The sequence below is a fragment of the Ricinus communis genome, chromosome 5 (assembly GCF_019578655.1).
Source record: "Ricinus communis isolate WT05 ecotype wild-type chromosome 5, ASM1957865v1, whole genome shotgun sequence".
Classification (NCBI taxonomy): domain Eukaryota; kingdom Viridiplantae; phylum Streptophyta; class Magnoliopsida; order Malpighiales; family Euphorbiaceae; genus Ricinus; species Ricinus communis.
The window spans coordinates 11,519,795-11,538,829 of record NC_063260.1 but is presented as its reverse complement, the minus strand read 5'-3'; the positions used below and the strand labels follow the sequence as shown (position 1 = coordinate 11,538,829).

The following is a 19,035-nucleotide window of genomic DNA, read 5'->3' as shown; positions in this document are numbered from 1 at the left end:
CTTGTAAATGAAAATACATTTTCTTAGTCAGCTGGGACCAAAGAACTGCCTCACCTACAAAATATATTATACGTACATTTCCCTTTTCTATTTCTTTTTTCTTGACAAGGAAAGAAAATCAAACTGCATGTATAAAAGTTGCGTTTCATAATTCCACCAGGCACAGTGGATATCTCTGACTAAATAAATCATGATTAGTGAATTTCAGATCCCACTCCATTAGAGATAATCAGATCCAATGGAGCAAAGTCGAGCTACAATTAATTTAGTTTTGATTATTTTATCATCCAGTTGAGCTTTAAAATATTTTAGATCTCACGAGTTTAGTTTAATAATTTAATTCAAAATTATAATATATTTAATAACGTTTTTAGTCTTATTTTAGTAAGCAAGTTTAAGTAGGTATTTTTGTAATGTAATAAAGAAAAATATGTAAAATTTATATTTAAATATTAATAATTTTTTTAATAACTCATAAGTATGTAAATAATCCAGTATATGATTTAAACAAGATAATCCATTTATAACTCCTTGTTCAACTTGTTTATTAAATAAATTTATTAAATGAGCTGAAATAAATATTTATAAAGCAGATTATTGATAGCATATCTCTTTTACAAGATAAAAAAATAATCATAAAAGCCTTTGAGGCCAAGACTTTCCAAATATCATCGTATTTAAAAAAATTATGAAATTATTTTATGGTTTAGCCTAATTTTCTTTTAGGATAAATGATTTTTTATTTTATTTTAGTACCATGTGAATATGATTGTTAGTAAATAATAGTCACATTGTACAATATTGTTTCAAAATTTTGACGTAGCATGCAATAATTATTGCTCTGCTAATTGCCACGTTAGCACCTATTTACAATTTGACGGTTATTTATTAATGATTATATTTATAAAATATCAAAATAATAAAAAATAAATCAGAAATTTTAAAGTAAGAATTTGTTATACTAAGAGAGTAAAAAGAAAATAGAGTTATTGGACTATGAATACAAGGACCTTAGTAATTGCTTTAAGTTGGATTTAGGAAGTTCAGGATTTAAATCCTGAAAGCCGGATGTCCTCGAGAAAAGGGAGAAGTATTGCGTTTTGTATGAGATACACAGCTTCAAATATAAATGTATAGCAGGCAATTATAATGGTAAAGATGAAATCTGCAATATAAAAGTCACCAACAACATACTGTATCTTCTTCTCTGTTGGTAAATATCTTAAAACATGTCTAACAAGGAAACATTCTCTCACGCCTTACTGACAGACAGACATTCACTCTCTCTTGGATCAAACACTGTCCAATTATTATTATTATTTGCGTTCCTCTCTCCAGTCTCTTTTAAAAGCAGCCGATCTTAAGGTAGACCTTGTCTGTGGGTCCCCTTACCCTTTTGACCAAAAATCAAATCATTGAATACCTTCACTACATTCCTATGTCTCTCTTTCTCTCTTATGTATACAGTACTCTGATTTTAGTACTGGAGCAGGAAAATTTTAAAAAAACACTTATACAAGTACACAACAAAGAAATAAACATTTATATGTACCTATAAAAACTTAAAAATCCGAATTCTCTTCTTTATGTTATTCTTCCACCAGGTTCCCTCCTTTTCCATTTTATAAAAACAATAGAAAGAAAAAAAAGGTAACTCCTTTTGCAAAAGCTTTCTTTCTCTTTGTAATTTTTGAAACATCAACAACAAATTCTCATCATATTCACCACCTTCTTGCTTTCTTTCCTTTTCTCTCTTTCTTTATACAATCCACTGCATTACTCTCTTTCTTTTGCTTCTATTCTTTTTATCGTTCTCTCTCCATCACATTTCTTTGTGTTGTTGGAAGTATTGTTCCTTCAATGGAGAGCAACCCAGTTCAGCTTTTTCATTATTTTGCAACCTGTCTTACGCTTGCAATTCTTTTCTTTTTGGTTTTGCCGTCAGTTTCTGCGGCTGAGCAAGATGTTGGTACTTCAATTAAGACTGATGCTGCCGCTTTACTTATGTTTAAGAAAATGATTCAGAAAGATCCGAATGGAGTTTTGTCTGGATGGAAGCTTAATAGTAGTCCATGTATCTGGTATGGAGTTTCTTGTTCTCTTGGAAGAGTAACTCAGCTTGATCTTACTGAGGCTAATCTTGTTGGGATCATATCTTTTGATCCTTTAGATTCTCTTGTTATGTTATCTTCTTTAAAGTTATCTTCAAATTCATTTACTGTAAATTCTACTTCTTTGCTTCAGCTCCCATATGCACTTCAACATCTTGAATTATCTTCTGCTGTACTTTTAGGTGTGGTTCCTGAGAATTTCTTCTCCAAGTATCCAAATCTTGTTTATGTCAATCTCTCTCATAATAATTTAACAGGTTCTTTACCTGATGATCTTTTATCCTACTCTGATAAATTGCAGGTCCTAGACCTTTCTTATAACAATTTCACAGGCTCAATTTCTGGTTTCAAAATTGATCAAAGCTCTTGCAACTCCTTATGGCAACTTGATCTATCAGGAAACCATTTAGAATATTTCATTCCTCCTTCACTTTCAAACTGCACAAATCTCAAATCTCTGAATTTGTCATCCAATATGCTTACAGGAGAGATCCCAAGATCTTTCGGTGAACTCAGTAGTTTACAGAGATTAGATCTGTCGCATAATCATCTAACGGGTTGGATCCCCTCTGAGTTGGGAAATGCCTGTAGTTCACTTCTGGAGGTTAAGCTTTCTTTTAACAACATTTCAGGCTCTATTCCTATCTCTTTCTCTACTTGTTCTTGGCTGCAAGTTCTTGATTTATCCAACAATAACATAACAGGTCCTTTTCCTGATTCTATCCTTCAGAATCTTAGTTCATTAGAGAGATTGCTCTTAAGTTACAATCTCATCTCAGGATCATTCCCAGTTTCCATTTCCTACTGCAAAAATTTAAGAGTTGTGGATCTTAGTTCCAATAAATTTTCTGGCATAATCCCACCAGAGATATGTCCTGGTGCAGCTTCTCTTGAGGAGCTGAGAATGCCAGATAATCTCATAGTCGGAGAAATCCCTGCTCAGTTATCACAATGTTCCAAGCTAAAGTCGCTTGATTTTAGCATAAACTACCTCAATGGTTCAATCCCAGCTGAGCTAGGGAAGCTTGGGAATCTTGAGCAACTTATAGCATGGTACAATGGCTTGGAAGGGAAAATACCAGCAGAATTGGGAAAATGCAGGAACCTGAAGGATTTGATACTCAACAATAATCACCTTACTGGTGAAATTCCTGTTGAATTATTCGACTGCAGTAATCTTGAATGGATATCTCTAACAAGCAATCAGATTTCAGGCAAAATCCCAAGCGAATTCGGCCTTTTGTCAAGGTTAGCTGTTCTACAGCTTGGAAATAACAGCTTAAGTGGAGAGATACCAAGAGAGCTAGGAAATTGCAGCAGCTTGGTTTGGTTAGACTTGGGAAGCAATAGGCTGACTGGTGAAATCCCGCCTCGACTTGGTCGACAGCTTGGAGCAAAAGCACTGGGTGGAATTCCATCTGGAAATACTTTGGTGTTTGTAAGAAATGTCGGTAATTCATGCCAAGGAGTTGGAGGTTTGTTGGAATTTGCTGGTATCAGATCAGAAAGACTTTTGCAGTTTCCAACACTTAAAACTTGTGATTTCACAAGATTGTATACAGGACCAGTACTGAGTCTGTTTACACAATACCAGACTTTGGAGTATCTAGATCTTTCCAATAACCAGCTTCGAGGGAAGATTCCAGATGAAATGGGGGAAATGATGGCTTTACAAGTTCTTGTATTATCATATAATCAGCTATCTGGAGAGATTCCTCCATCACTTGGTCAGCTCAAGAATTTGGGTGTTTTTGATGCATCTCATAACAGATTGCAGGGTGAAATCCCAGACTCATTTTCAAACTTGTCTTTCTTGGTGCAAATTGATTTGTCTTATAATGAGTTAACAGGGGAAATCCCACAGAGAGGGCAGCTCAGTACACTTCCGGCAACACAGTATGCGCACAATCCTGGACTTTGTGGTGTTCCGTTGTCTGATTGCCATGGTAAGAATGGTCAAGGAACAACTAGTCCAATAGCATATGGTGGTGAAGGAGGTCGAAAGAGTGCAGCTTCATCATGGGCTAATAGCATTGTTTTAGGGATCCTTATTTCTGTTGCTTCTTTATGCATTTTGATTGTGTGGGCGATAGCAATGCGCGTGAGGCATAAGGAGGCAGAAGATGTCAAGATGCTTAGTAGCTTGCAGGCATCTCATGCTGCCACAACATGGAAAATTGACAAAGAGAAAGAGCCATTGAGCATCAATGTAGCAACTTTTCAGAGGCAGCTAAGAAAGCTCAAGTTCTCTCAACTCATTGAAGCTACCAATGGCTTCTCTGCAGAAAGTCTTATTGGCTGTGGTGGGTTTGGAGAAGTGTTCAAGGCAACATTAAAGGATGGATCAAGCGTTGCAATCAAGAAGCTTATTAGGTTGAGCTGCCAGGGTGATCGTGAATTCATGGCTGAAATGGAAACTCTAGGGAAGATAAAACACAGAAACCTTGTTCCTCTGCTTGGTTACTGCAAGATCGGTGAGGAAAGACTACTTGTCTATGAATTTATGGAATTTGGGAGCCTTGATGAAATGCTCCATGGAAGAGTAAGGACCATAGACAGGAGAATTCTCACATGGGATGAAAGGAAAAAGATAGCTAGAGGAGCAGCTAAAGGACTTTGTTTCCTACACCACAATTGCATCCCGCACATCATACACAGAGACATGAAGTCAAGCAATGTACTGTTGGACCATGAAATGGAAGCAAGAGTTTCGGATTTCGGAATGGCAAGGCTGATAAGTGCACTCGACACTCATCTTAGTGTAAGCACATTGGCAGGAACACCGGGTTATGTCCCACCTGAATACTACCAAAGCTTCAGATGCACTGCAAAAGGAGATGTGTATTCATTCGGGGTTGTACTATTGGAACTCCTGACAGGAAAAAGACCGACAGATAAGGATGATTTTGGCGACACTAATTTGGTGGGATGGGTGAAAATGAAGGTAAGAGAAGGGAAACAAATGGAAGTGATAGACCAAGAATTGTTATCTGTCACCAAAAAGACTGATGAAGCCGAAGTAGAAGAGGTCAAAGAAATGGTTAGGTATTTGGAAATAACATTGCAGTGTGTGGATGATTTCCCTTCAAAGAGGCCAAATATGTTACAAGTTGTGGCCATGTTGAGAGAGCTGATGCCTGGATCAGCTAATGGAAGCAGCAACAGTGGTTAAAAGAAAATGGGGTATTTGCATTTGTAATCAAGATTAGTGTAAGAAGGTGATAAGCTTTTTCAAGATTTTATGCTAAGGATTTCAAGAGTTCTTCTGTAACTAATTGCAAATGTTTTTAATTTTTGCTCTGTTGACTAGTGCCTAACAGTAAATCATGAGCGTGTTTAAGGTTTTCTTTTCCTTTTCCTTTTTTCTTGATAAATGCAAAAGTTAGAACTGAATTTGTGAACACAACCGACCAATGATATTGACATACTTTAATTCCTACTTAGGCATGTAGCCCAATGTTCTTGCAACGGAATCTGCAAAAATGCAATCAAGTCCAACTGTAGTGTGAAATTCCTGATAACTCCTATATGAACTTCTTTATGCTCTCTATAAAATTGATCATGCATTATTTTTAATTTCAGGGCAAGGGGAAAATAAAATATGTGTGTGAAGATGAAATGATGCCATGAAATAAAATGGGAATACAAATTCTACTTTATCTTGCATATGCATCTGATGGGACAGTGTAATAATGTTTTGCTGAGACTAGTGATGATCATAGTATCCCACTGCACTGCAGCATTGATGATTATAGCTTAAATGTAAAGGTACGAAAAATCTGTCAGTGGTAACATGTATAAAATGGCCAAAATAGGGGAAGTGCGAAAATAGACACTCTTATTTAATCTTTTTTACACAAGAAATTTTATATTTTTTAAAAATATTATTTTAAAAATTATATTATTAGTAATTTATATCTAAATTTATTAATATAGTTAATAGTTTTAGAAATTGAATTTCAAATAAAATTTGATAGCTGTGAAATCGGTGTTGTCGGATAGAAACTAAATTTAGAATTCTCTAATCTTGTCAAATTATTCAAAAATTATCAAAATTTACTAAAATTAAAAAAAAAATGAATTATGAGACTAATTTCTCTCTTTATTTTATTTTCAAACTCTATAAAAATTGACATGATTAGTGTTGAATAAAAATTAAATTGTTAAGGAGTGGAATGGTGATGAAATCGCAACTAAATAATACTAGATGAATAAAGTATAACTATTTAATTAATAATATTAGTAAATCTAAGTGTTAATTGTTAACGTTTTAATACTCAGAATACTAAATCGTGACTAAATAGTGACTAATAAAACTAGACAACCCTTTGTATAAAAAAATAAACCACGGCGTCAAATTATACAAATTTTCCGCTAAAATACAGAGGCTGGAGCATTTGCGATATGCTACATTTTCTTTGCCGAACCATGATGTTGCAGTCTTCGTACACATTACAACTGCTTTGGATATTACAGCTGAGTTTTATCATTGACCAAACTCATATTTATCTCAATAACAGATACAAAAACGTGTTACTAATACTCTTGAAACTAACGGATAAAATAAGAAGTACAATGAGATTTTCGGCTCGATACTAAGCCATTTAAGATTAGACAAAAAAATCAAAACAATTACATAACAAGTTATTGTTGCCGGCTCAGAGTGTTGGTTTTTGTTTAATTTAAATCTTGAAACAATGTGGTACATAGAGCCAAATTACGCCCAATTTTTCAGAATATTAGACCGTTATAACTTCGTTCAAATATAATGTTTGTATACATATATAAAGATAATTGGCTTGAGCATTAATGCTAGAAGGCAGAGAAAAGTATTAACCCTGACCTGGAGCTGTAATAATTCATCAATCTATGGCTTCAAAGTCAATCCTGGTATCGTGTGTCGTGATAAGGCTCTTGACACTTGGGGCATTAGCTGCTGCAATTGTTGTCTTGGTCACCAACCAATTTCGTTCTAATATTGATAACAGCAAGACCATTTTCACGGATGTCATTGCCTATAGGTAACGAGATCTTTTGATATCATCATCCAATTAAAAACTTTTAAGTATAGCGATAGTTTAATTAAGTAGCAACTACCGTTTTGGGTTTCTGATATATAAATGTTTTCAGGTTTGTTTTTGCAGCGTCTGCCCTTGGATGCCTTTATACATTAATTCAGTTACCCTTTGCATTATACTATGCTTACAAGGAGAAGAGGCTGATCCAGAATGACTTCCTACCAAATCTTGATTTCTATGGTGACAAGGTTCTGCATTTTAATTGGGTCTTTTTTATTTAAACTCTTATCTCCAATTACTCGGATCTTAATATTCTTCTTTTGTTTAATCGCAGATGGTTGCAATTGTATTGGCTTGTGGAGCTGGAGCTGGTTTAGCAGTAACTTTAGAGCTAAAGGGGATTCTTAAAGAATACTATAACGATTTCAGTGATATTCCTGAAATTGATGAACAGCGTTCAAAGAGCATTAGATTTTTAAACAGAGGCTATATTGCCTCAGGTCTCTTGCTCCTTGGCTGTGCTTGCATGGTTATTCTTTCTGTTTTCTCATCCATCAACAGAACCAGTACCAAAAAATCAGGCTTCTTTGGATGAATTAGCCATATTTCTTTTTTATTTATTCACTTTAATGTAATTTTGCTTGAATAAAGATACCTCGTATCACACTAATGGAGAAATAATAAAATGCATTTTTTATTTTTTATTTTTAAAAGCAATAGAGTAAAAAAAACTTGACGTGCTTCAAATATCTGATCATTTGGACAAAAGAAGAAGAATCGGCACATATCCACATGCTCAGATTTTTTTTATGTGCTAATTTCTTATATTTGAGCATTAATATAAATAGATTCTATAAACGTATATAATTGAATGAAAATCTTCATCTTTCCATATATTAATTCTCATGCAATAAATCTAAATACAAATACTTATATATTAAGCACATTACTAAATTCCCTCGGGTCTTCACCTTAATTACTCTTATGTGAAAAATAAATAAAATAATTAATAACTATTGAAAAATATATTGTCATTTTCTCTTATTTTCTTCTAAAAACAAATTGACAGTTTCTTCTAATGATAAAAAAAAAACATAAACTCATAATTTTCCTTAAAAGTTTAAATAAATAACACATGGGACGCCAGAATTAGTTATCTTTGAATTTCAGAAATAGAAAAATCCAATTTATGAAAATTAAAATTATTTATTTAAATATCAAGAAAGTCGAAGTACGAATCGATGTTCACTAAAAAAGCCACAATAGTAAAAAATAAATCACAACTCTTAAAGTGTTGAAAATGTAATTTATCTGAATATTTATAGACAAAAAAGAAAAAAGGAGAAAAGAAAATTGCAATAAAAAAAAAGTAATAATGAGGCAAATACAATGCCAATTCCCATCAAATGCCAATGTTAAAAGAACTCCTATCCTGATTCTCAAATGGCAAAAATACCAATAATTAATTTGTTCAATCACATTGTAAGGAAAATCACAAAACGAAATATTACAAGGAAGATCTCAAATTTGAATTAATTAACACCTAATTAAAATAATAATTATAATTGGGGGCAAACCTTGTTTCTTTCTCTATGTATTTATGAGAGGAGTCAGTAGCAAATCACAGAGATCTAGCAAACTTCGCAAAGGCAGTTGTCTTGAGTTAGACAATCTGTTGGGTAATTAGCTGAGGCAAAATGAGACAAGCCTAATTTCATGTTAACCTGTTGAACATATCTAATTGTGATTGATTGTCTTCAAATGGTGATAATTGGTTTACCAAAAAACAGAAAAGAAAAGCTTAAGAAATAAAGCGAGAAGCTTCACAATGCTGCAACTGTCAAGAATATAATTTTCTTTTGGCCTGTAGCAATCTTTAAAGGCAATTGAGAGGATTAAGTACAAAGAACTGATGGGTTCATGTTTAAATTAATAAAATTGTTGAAGAAATGAAAATGTGAATTTCAGGGCATCACAACTGGTTGATTAGGACTCCATTCCTTTCTTTATAGTACCCTCTAATCTTTAGAAGAAAAGAAAGAAGCAAGGAAATTACCTCTATTTCTCTCCAAATTAACATTTTATCTCTTTGTTGTTTTCTTGACAAAGATCAAAGTACTGCTCCAATATCCATACACTCTGCTCTAACAATATCTGAATCCCAAACTTCACTAGCCTTGCCATAATAGCACTTATATTGAGAGTGCTTCAAGTTTAAACCTGTTCTATCAGCAACAATTTGCTTGGATAAGATTTTAAGGTAATGCTTCTTTTTAGTTTCTATAACTGCGGAACAATATATTAAATTAGTCAAATCGAATTGGAATGGATTCAGAAAAAAAAAAAAAGAAATATTTGGTCAGTTATTGTTCAAAATCTTGATCCTTGAATCTGAAACATGTTTGAGCATAATTAGTAAATTTCTTTTCAATTAGGTTGTAATAGCTTGTTGCTCATGAAGGTACAGTTAGTTGTCGTACTTTCCCACTTATTACCAATAAAATTTACTCTACATTGCACTATAGAGTCATGAACCATCCTTTGAAGTTGGAAGGTAAGGCGTCTCATTTGATTATCATGACTTATGGGGGTTTAAAAACTGATTTTAGATTCGAATCTCTTCCATTCGTGGGAGAAAAACCTATAATACTTATAAAAAGAAATAAATATAAACTACATTTCTATAAAGTTGGCAAATAGAAATATTAAGTTCGAGTATTTATTTATAATGTAGAAAGCTTCTATTTTTAAAAAATGAATAATATGGTAATAAAAAAATGTTTTAGCAAGTGAACCAACTCTCAAAATTGTAGTTAGGTTGGTTATTATTTGATTTTGAAACCGGACAAAGAAAGCATATTATTTGATTTGCATGTAATTGTGGAACTGAGAGACCAGGAAAATGAATATAGCAGCAACCCACATGAAGCTTTTGAAATTTTAGACCTGAGAGATGAGGCATTTGACGACATCTTTTGAGTCATTTTCATGTATGATGTTGAATCTCAAACGCATTTATCAGATGCCGTTTTGCATTGTTTTGCCATATGTATGTTTTGTTGTTGTTGTTGTTCTTCTTCTTCTTTTATTGGGCTGAATTTAAAGCACTGTGTTTGTTTTCACCTGATAGAGGGCTACAGGCCACAGGTATTTTAGAGAAGTTTGGTGTGTAACATTGCAAAATTGGGAAAGCAGGCTTCTCAACTGGGTTGGGTTTAAGGCTTTCATGTTGTTATTCTAAAGACTTAAGTTTGAAACCATTGGGCCTAGGATGCTTTATTAATATTAATTGAAATAGACTTTATAAATCTAAAATTTATTAATTTAATTGATATAAAATTTCATTAATTAGATTTATAGAATTAACCATATCTAATAAAATTCTAGTAAGATAGATAGAATTTTACAAAGAAATCATATTTTGATAAATCAGTATATTTCTTAAAACTAAAATACCTACTTCTAATTTTACCATTTCTTTAATTTTCTTTTATTCTTTATAGACCTTTTTCTTATCATAATTTGTTTTAAATACAATTTAAGTTTATTTAAAATTAATCTTACAGTTAATAGTTACTCACTAATTAAATATAAAATTTATTTATAAATACATTTTATTTAAATCTTATTTATAAGTAAAATGAGCACTTAAATAAATTTATAAACAAAATTCATACCAAACACACAATAAATTTATAAAGACTTACGAAATTTGACTTATATCAAATATACTTCAATGCATGAAACAAGAACGCATGATAATGATATCAATTACAGTGGGATGTGTTTGGGTGTCAAAATTGCATAATACCCTGAGGATTGGTACATTATTTAATTTAAGCAAAAACTCAAATTCCAGGTCTCCTTTTGTCTGGTTTTTGTGAATATGAATCTCTCTAACTTCAATTTCAAAAATACAAATCATTTCGTGTAATATTATTATGCTGACTACCAAGCTTCTATTATTCGAGGATAACCTTCAACCCCCTTAGTTGTCCCTATATATGATAGTAAGCAAGAATGACGGTCGCTTGGTCATTCACATGCGTAAACTTGGCATTATACTAAATAAGATTTTAAAAAAAAAAAGTGATGGATAATGACTTGGCAATAATTAGTGGTGTTTACATTTTATTGTTTTTAGCCTTTTCAGAAACTGAAAATTTTATTTTATCTTGGTCTTGGTCTTGTTAAAATAAAGCCTTTAAAATTTATAAAAATTTACAATAATTGATAATATCGTGAAATTATAGATATACATAAATTTTAATTTTATAAATTTATTTGTTTGCACATCAAATTAATTTTGAAAAATATTTGTGAAATAAAAAAAATCATTTCAAATTAATTAAAACGAGAGATCTCATAAAAATAATTAATAAATAAAATGTGTTTATCACCCTATTAATAAGATGGAAGAATATAAGAATCTCATAAAAAATACTAGCATCCTTGTTTTTTTTTTTTATTATTGAGCCCTCCAATTTGAAATATGGCCAAACTTTAATCTGATGATATAATTCTTTTTGCGCTAAATTTACAAAACTTAGTTGCATAGTGGAGGCATTCTTCTGTTGGTTTTTCTTCAAAAATGGGTGTTCTCAAATAATTTAAATTTTGCTAGAAAAAGCTGTAGTGTGATGATTACAGTGGAGAATGAATGGGAAGAAAGAAATAGGATAGTTTTGTCTATTTAAATGAATGTGTCTGTGGCTGTGGCTTTCTTAAGGTAGGGCAGTCCCTTTCCTCTGCTTCTCTTCCCACTGTTGTATTGTATTCCATGTGGAATAGATTTTCTATGCTATCAATGAAGATTACGACATCTAACACAATGTCACTTTTCCCCAACTTTCTCTAGGCTATTAATTCTTTTATTTGTTAAAACATTTAAATTTATTTTAGTTGGCAGGGATGTACCAATATTATATATATAATATTTTAATTAATGAATGATTTAATCTTAAAATGTAAAACTCTGGTGTGTAGTTTTAGTATCAGTAGGCTTTTGGCCATGAGGCAGGCGAGCTCCTCCCCAGCTGTCTCTACCACTGTCCGCTGAGAAGGGACGGTTAAAACAATTTTTGATACCGCTTTCGTTGGCCGAAACGAAACTGGTGAGGTTTCGGGAGCTGGTGGCTGCCGCATCTAGGAGGTCCTTGACGTGCAGAGACTGCTGCGGCTTTGGTTATTCTCTCTGCTGCATGGGACTGTGGCTCGAGTCTTTCTAATTTAGAGTGTGCGGCTTTTTGTTTAGATGAGGAACAAATATCGGTGCAGGAAGTTCCTTCCCATATTAGTCCTCTTATTTTGCATTGTGTTTCTTCGAGTTATTGAAGCTCTTTTTTTAAAAAAATTTATTAAAGAATAATTAGTGATTACCAATGGCAGATAAATTTATTACTATTTAGCGTCAAAAAAATACTATCACTAATTAGCGTTGAATACTTTTTTTAAACTAAGAAAATTGAAATTGATCTTTATGAATTAGAAAAACGAATTAATGAAATATTAAAATAATACGTTAAATTTAGTTTTCTAAACTTACAAAAATATAAAAGCAATTTTAACAAATAATAAATTAAAACCATTAGAGATAACTGGTACATAACATAAATATTCCTTGTAATTGTCCCTTTATCCTTCACTTTTACGAATTTGTAAAAATTTCATTTTTAAAATAAAAATTTACTCTATTCTTAGAAAAAAATATTATTTCCTAAAAGTAAATTTATTTTTAGAACTGAACTTAATAACACGTGGACATGACAAAGGATGTAAGCAGTAATTGACCAAAAACATTCTATAAAAAAAGAAAAGAATATGCTTCTGGCGAAACTAGCCTCTAGTTAAAGTTTACGATTGCCGGGCTACGAACCTTTAAGAAAAGTCCTTGCCGACGGAAAAGGAAAAGAAAGAATTTCCGATTCAAGAAAAAATGTTATTTTCTAAAAATAAATTTATCTTTTTTTTTTTTAATTTTAATTAAAAATTACAATTGGAAAATATAAAAGGAAAATAAAAGAAGTGGGAGCCTTTGGACTAGCAAACTTTTTAACTATGTGTTTCCTTTTTTTTTTTTTTTGTCTTTAATAATTTTGAAGAGATCGTTATCTAAATGAGAAATAATAAGAGAGAAAAAGAGAAAAAGAAAAGTCATGAACGAAATCACCCTTAATTTGATTCAAAATAACAAAACTGCCACTACGCAGTAGACACATATCTTTAGTGGACAAAAAAAGGAAGCTGCATTAAAAGGTAAAGAAAGAGCACCACGTGGTCCCAATATAACAATCAAAGAAAGCAATTGAAATAGAAAATCTCTTCTTCTTATTTTTTTTAAAAAAAATTAATTAAAGAAAATCAAAGCCCTTTTATTTGATGCATCTTTCCCTCTGCATATCTCTCCCTTTTTATTGTTTAATTTGATGAAAAATAAACAGAAAGCTCAAGAAAAGAAAAGAACAAAAAAAGACCCAAAAGTTATTTATACGTTTTTTATGATGAATTATTAGCAATAACAAAGAGTCTTTAAACTGAGAGTCATGCAATGGCCTCTCCATTAATGAAAAGGGTACTGTTGCCCCCTTCTCTCTTCTGCTGATCCATATACACAGCACCTTCTTCTGTTCACTCTGATAAAGTTTGTATCTTTGGGTTTGTGTGTGTGTGTGTGTGAGTGAGTGAATGAGAGAGTGAAAGAGAGAGAGAATCCAAATATATATAAATATATTTGAGTATTGTGTGTTGTTTATGTGGTGAGAGGGACGAGTGCCTGTCTATAACCATTTCAACTGTGGCACTGAAAAACATGGTGTTTTTATAAGCATTTAAAGGGGACACAAATGCAATGAAAATGACATTCCCTTTCCTCTTCTCTCTCTCTCTTTTTCTTTTTCTTTCTTATAACATTGAATTTATGTTGAAATAAGAGTCAGCAGTACCATTGAATTGTTCTTCCTATTTTTTAGCATAAATGGTCCCTTCCTCTTGACATGTATTATGAACCCATTTATATCCCTCCAAAAAAGATTTCACTAATTTAATCTCTACTGTATATCATTTGCATTTCGAGAAATACTCTATCACTTCCTTCATTATTTATTAGCATGCATAATACTTTAACACTTAGTTTTTTTTTTAACTCATTTTACATGATTTTTATAATGGTGTAAAAAGTTGTAGATAAATTGTATAAGACATTCCAATTTCATATAATTATTCTTTTTAAAGGTCAGCTCTATCCCCCTATCTCACTGTCCCTCATGATTACACTTTCTTGTTGACACAATAATAAACTAAACATAACCCAATTGTAAAGCAAATATAATATCCATTCAAAACCAACGGTCACATGCTGAATGACAATCTACCCATTTGCGATTAAATTATTGGGGGATTAGCCGACAAAGGCGTTTTATGGATATATAGAAGTTATTATGTCGCTATTTGGATCAGTAATTCAAGCATCGATTGCATCTGTTGTTTCATATGGTAAGCAATCAAGTTATAAAAGTAAAAACGGCAGACCCTAAGCCATAATGTCGTTCAAATAATTTATCAATAGCTTGTACAATAAGTTCTTGAGGGAGTAGTGATTAAAGAGGGAAACCCTTAACACTTTTTGCATCATGATCCAGCAAAAGAAAATCACTTATTATATAGGTAGTAAGTGAAATCATCATTAAATGTTATTGCCTCAGAATAGAAAAGAAAAGAAAAGAAGATGTTCAAATTTGATGTTTTGACTAATACTCAAGTATTGGGTTTGAGTTCTCTTCCCGGGAATCTTCATGTAAATAAAAATAATGCATCACATGGACTACTATAAAAACTAATCATGATGTCTCTTAAATTTTTCCTTAAAACAAATGAAGATATATTATATTATATTATATAATATGAATCATAAATTTTAAATCAGTAGTACAAGAGAACCGTTTGCTCCACTCCAAATTAATTTAATTAACACCACCACAATGGTTAATTAAAACACCTACTTCATATTTTTAAAATCAACAACCAAAAAACAAATCATCTGAAAAGAGTAAGGGGGATTTTGCTTAAATATATCGACCTTTTATAACTTTCTTCAACTCATGAGCTGCATGATTATGAGCAGTTTGGGATTATGTCACTCTCCTTCTCCCTCAGTTGTTGCTGACGACATGTAACTCATGGCAAGTGAAGTCTCATCCGCCGGTGCAACCACCGGTGCTGGTGCTTGAAATTGTTGTTTGCAAGCTTGACAAGTAATTTGCATCATAGTCGAGCTTATCTTCTTGGTAGCTTGTTCTCTTAAAACTTGAGCCTTTTCAAGTTCAGACTGAGCTTGTTGCCTTATCCTCTTAGCATTAGCAAATTCTAGTTCTGCCATTTCAAGTTGTCTCTTTGCCTGTTGTCTAGCATCCTCAGCGTATGCCTTCTCAGCCATAGCTAATCTCAACTGCTCATTAGCAAACTCTTTGACTTTTGCTGCTTCTAGAGCTGGATCACCTACGCTTTTCTCTCTATTAGCATCCAAATTAGCTTTTTCATTCAATTCATTCTTTTCGCTGCAGTCATTTGATGATGATGACCCTATTGAAAGCTTCAAATTTGTGGGGTGGTAACGTTGATCATCATGATTCTGTGAAGATGATAAGCGAGTTGAAACTGATGATGGTAAGAGTTGAAGTTCAAGATTGTGTTCTTGCTGCTTCTGGTGCTGCGGCGGCTGCTGCTGATGATGATGATTAGAAGTAGAAGCGTGGTTATTTCTATCCGATGAGCACAAGAAAATTGCAGGTTGTTGATTATCAGCTGTTGGTTTTGGCATTGTTAATCCTGGCAATGGACCACTAATGCTAAAATTTGCATCACTTGAAGGACTAGTGCTTGAAGCAGTTCTTGAAGAGCAAGCTGGCTGTAATGCTTGTAGTTGATCAGGTTGGGTTCTCCTTACTGTACAAGCATCTTGGTGCTCAATAAAACTCTCTACCCTGAAAAGCCAAGTGCTGAGATTCCAGAAAAGAAGACAAGAGATTGGAATAATTCAAAAGGGGATTATTAATTATTAGCATTAGATTATGTCAGTAATAGTGTTGATTCTCTTGGTGTCTTTCAAAAATAATTAAGTCGGCAATTGCAGCTATGCGTTGAGTGTTGGTAATTAAGACCTTCCTCGTGTAGGGCTGCCAAGAGACTACATAATATAATAATAATATTAATTAAGTATCTGTACCATGGATTATAAGACTAGGTTTTATGTAATTAATTAATGAATATATAAGCTAAAGAAAACAAGAGATGGGGTCTGTGTACGCGAATGACTGGTGTATTTTTTTGAGTTTAGGGGTTAGCCAATGGAAACTCCTTCTTTAGGGAGTAGTAATGATATGCACTCGCTAGTCACGACCCCTTGAAACTAGTTCCATTGGTTGGGTTGGATCATCGCATACTGGAAGAATCACTCTTGGATTTAAAATAATCTATCTATATATTTTAGTACCCTTCTGCGTTTTGAACTTGAATTTATATGTGGGATCACTGAGAGGAACACCAATAATATGAAAATCCTGTAACCAAGAAAAATATATACTATATATTATGAAAATCCATGTAAAAGAACATGGCTTTCGTGAAGAATTTTTTAGGGTTTCAATAGACGAAGTTGTTGAAAATTTAATCTAATTTTTAAATAGACCATAAGAGATTAAAGAAGGATAAGGCGAAGAGAAAAGAAAAATACCTGGAAAAGACACGGCCACAGTCACAAGAATGACCCCTAGTGCCACAAGTCTTAAGGTGGGCTTTGTAATCAGATTGGACAGCATAACCTTTAGAACATTTCTCACAAACCCACTGCTTGTGATTACTGTGTTTCCTCCTAAAGTGTTTCTTTATACCAACAAGATCTCCTAAAGCATGGCAAGGGTCATGGTGCAAACAACTTGGCTCTGGACAAACATAGACTCTTTTCTTCACTTCTTGTGTTTCTCTTTTCAACAATTTCCATGGTACTTTATGCCTTCTTCTATGCATTTGTAAGTTCTGGTCTCTTTGAAACCCTTGGTTACAGATCTCACATACGTATCTATCCGATTCCAGTAAAGTCCTTGGCGACAAAGATACAACCTCTGCATCTGGATCTATAATATATATCAAGAAACAAAATTTAGTTAAGAGATAAGAAAAATCAAGAATTTAAATGAATTACGATAAAACCCAAAATTCATTGTTCTTAGTTTCTTGATTCTTGTGAGTAGTAATAATAATATACATATACCTGGAGTTCCTGCAGGTTTTCTTTTCCTTTTGTTGTTGCTGTTGGTGACACCATTATCCAAGGCTGCAGAGAAAGGATCAGAAGAAGGAGATATTGGAGCGGACAAGGTGGTGGTGGTGGTGGTAGTGGTGGTGGTGTTTTTGTCTAGCATGGATGGATTATTATTATTGGAAATTGAAGACTATATGTTGTTATTGGTGAAGTGAAAGAAAGAAAGAAATCAAGCTTTACCTGTACAGGTGGTGAAGTTGGTTTTTTTTCTTTTCTTTTCTGTTTTTTTTTTTTTTTGGGTGTAGTGGGGTTTTCAGCTTTACTGATAGAAGAAAGAAAATGGGTAGTGAGAGGTAGAGAGAGAGAGAGAGAGAGAACGTGGACAAAGGAAAGAAAAGAAAAGAAAAGAAAAGCTCTTGCTTTCTGCAATCAACTTTCTTTAAGCTTTTAAGCTTTTTAGCTTTTGTTTGGCTTTCTTGGTTTTGGCTATGGGGCTGATGAATTAGCTTTTCTTTGGCTTTGTTGTTTCATTTCATTCATTGACCCCTCACTCACTCGCTCACATTTGTGCAGGTAAGGTTAGACGCAAAGTCTATTGTATATAAAGCTCTCTCTCTACAGTACCTCCTTGTTTAGAGAGTTAAAAGAAAACCAAGAAAAAGAAAAAGAAAAAAAGAAAAATCCTCTAGAGAGAGAGAGAGAGAGAATAAAAATAAAAATTAAAATTAAAAGAAAATAAAAGAAAGAGGTTGGGGCTGACCCAATCCCAATTTGCTTGAAACTTTGAGTCCACAAACAACACAATGGCACAGCATTCGGACAGAAACAAAAAAACATCCTCTCCACAACAAAACAAACACTCATTATTCACAGCACACTGTAATTTGCATGAATAAATGCAGGCCAGAACTCTCTTACACGTGACCTCACTTCCTCTTCTTCACATCCCCTCTTTCTTTTCATTCTTATTCAAAGATGCTTATAACACACATTTTAAGACCCTCAATATGGGATTAGCAAACAAAAAAAGAACAGCAAATGATTATTACTGTGTCTCAATGACAGCTCTAAACAGGATTAAATCCTTTTATGTTTTTGTTTAAGAAAATAAATAAATAGAATTTGGGTTTGTAAAGGTGAAGTAAGAGAGGTGTAGTCTCTTTCAAAAGAGGTGTAATCATTTTGTAGAAGGAGAAATCTTTAACCCTTCTTAGTTAAAACCAAATATTGCCGCGTAGATAACTGCATGACTTGGTCTTTTAATTTAAGGTAAACTTTTTAGATTCCCCTTCATTACAATTTATACATATTAAATTAGTGAGTTAATAATTTGAATGCAAAAGAAAAGGATGACGTCCAAATCTTCATATATATATATATAAAATTAAATCTCCATCTCCTATACTTCTTTGTTTTTTCTTTAAAATCTTTTTTTAAGAAAACAAGAAAACAAATTATGTTTTTGGGCTTATATCTTACGACATTGGGCTTTAAACTTTTTTTTTTAATATATATATAAGTGATTGCAGTTACTAAAAATGTCTAAACATTCATTTTCATTATCAATGTGTGTGCAAGTGCAACTCAATAGTACCTCTATAATTAGAGATGGAAAACACAAGTTTAATATTCCAAACTATTGATAGCCAAT

The 19,035-nt window shown here is 32.7% G+C and overlaps 3 protein-coding genes across 5 annotated transcripts; 2 read left to right on the top strand and 1 right to left on the bottom strand.

Annotated features, from left to right (window-relative positions):
- Positions 1–1,619: 1,619 nt before the first annotated feature.
- On the top strand, positions 1,620–5,463 carry LOC8268144 (serine/threonine-protein kinase BRI1-like 2). The gene has a single exon (XM_002521857.4). The coding sequence runs from the start codon at positions 1,861–1,863 to the stop codon at positions 5,281–5,283; it is 3,423 nt and encodes a 1,140-aa protein (XP_002521903.2). The 5' UTR covers positions 1,620–1,860; the 3' UTR covers positions 5,284–5,463.
- Positions 5,464–6,944: 1,481 nt separating this feature from the next.
- On the top strand, positions 6,945–7,833 carry LOC125370179 (CASP-like protein 4D1). 2 transcript variants are annotated; one of them, XM_048374856.1, is made up of 3 exons: positions 6,945–7,132; positions 7,242–7,377; positions 7,464–7,833. In XM_048374856.1, the coding sequence occupies exons 1-3, from the start codon at positions 6,981–6,983 to the stop codon at positions 7,722–7,724; spliced, it is 549 nt and encodes a 182-aa protein (XP_048230813.1). In that variant the 5' UTR covers positions 6,945–6,980; the 3' UTR covers positions 7,725–7,833. The 2 variants fall into 2 exon arrangements, with proteins under 2 accessions (XP_048230813.1, XP_048230814.1); XM_048374857.1 differs by having other exon boundaries at positions 6,980–7,132; positions 7,256–7,377.
- A 7,165-nt stretch (positions 7,834–14,998) lies between these two features.
- On the bottom strand, positions 14,999–18,321 carry LOC8268147 (zinc finger protein SHOOT GRAVITROPISM 5). Of its 2 annotated transcripts, none has more exons than XM_002521860.4 (3): positions 17,394–18,321; positions 16,857–17,256; positions 14,999–16,122 (listed from the first exon to the last, which is right to left on the bottom strand). In XM_002521860.4, exons 1-3 carry the CDS (start codon positions 17,542–17,544, stop codon positions 15,261–15,263), a joined length of 1,413 nt encoding a protein of 470 aa, XP_002521906.2. In that variant the 5' UTR covers positions 17,545–18,321; the 3' UTR covers positions 14,999–15,260. The 2 variants fall into 2 exon arrangements, with proteins under 2 accessions (XP_002521906.2, XP_015576502.2); XM_015721016.3 differs by having other exon boundaries at positions 14,999–16,107; positions 17,394–18,318.
- Between the last annotated feature and the right edge of the window lie 714 nt (positions 18,322–19,035).

Bases quoted from the DNA above. Each gene is read 5' to 3' on its own strand.
- LOC8268144 (XM_002521857.4), top strand. From the start codon at position 1,861: ATGGAGAGCAACCCAGTTCAGCTTTTTCATTATTTTGCAACCTGTCTT.
- LOC125370179 (XM_048374856.1), top strand. From the start codon at position 6,981: ATGGCTTCAAAGTCAATCCTGGTATCGTGTGTCGTGATAAGGCTCTTG. The intron at 7,133-7,241 runs GTAACGAGATCT...AAATGTTTTCAG, and splicing joins ACGGATGTCATTGCCTATAG to GTTTGTTTTTGCAGCGTCTG. The intron at 7,378-7,463 runs GTTCTGCATTTT...GTTTAATCGCAG, and splicing joins TTGATTTCTATGGTGACAAG to ATGGTTGCAATTGTATTGGC.
- LOC8268147 (XM_002521860.4), bottom strand. From the start codon at position 17,544: ATGCTAGACAAAAACACCACCACCACTACCACCACCACCACCACCTTG. The intron at 17,257-17,393 runs GTATATGTATAT...TATATATTATAG, and splicing joins AAAACCTGCAGGAACTCCAG to ATCCAGATGCAGAGGTTGTA. The intron at 16,123-16,856 runs GTATTTTTCTTT...CTGGAATCTCAG, and splicing joins TGTGGCCGTGTCTTTTCCAG to CACTTGGCTTTTCAGGGTAG.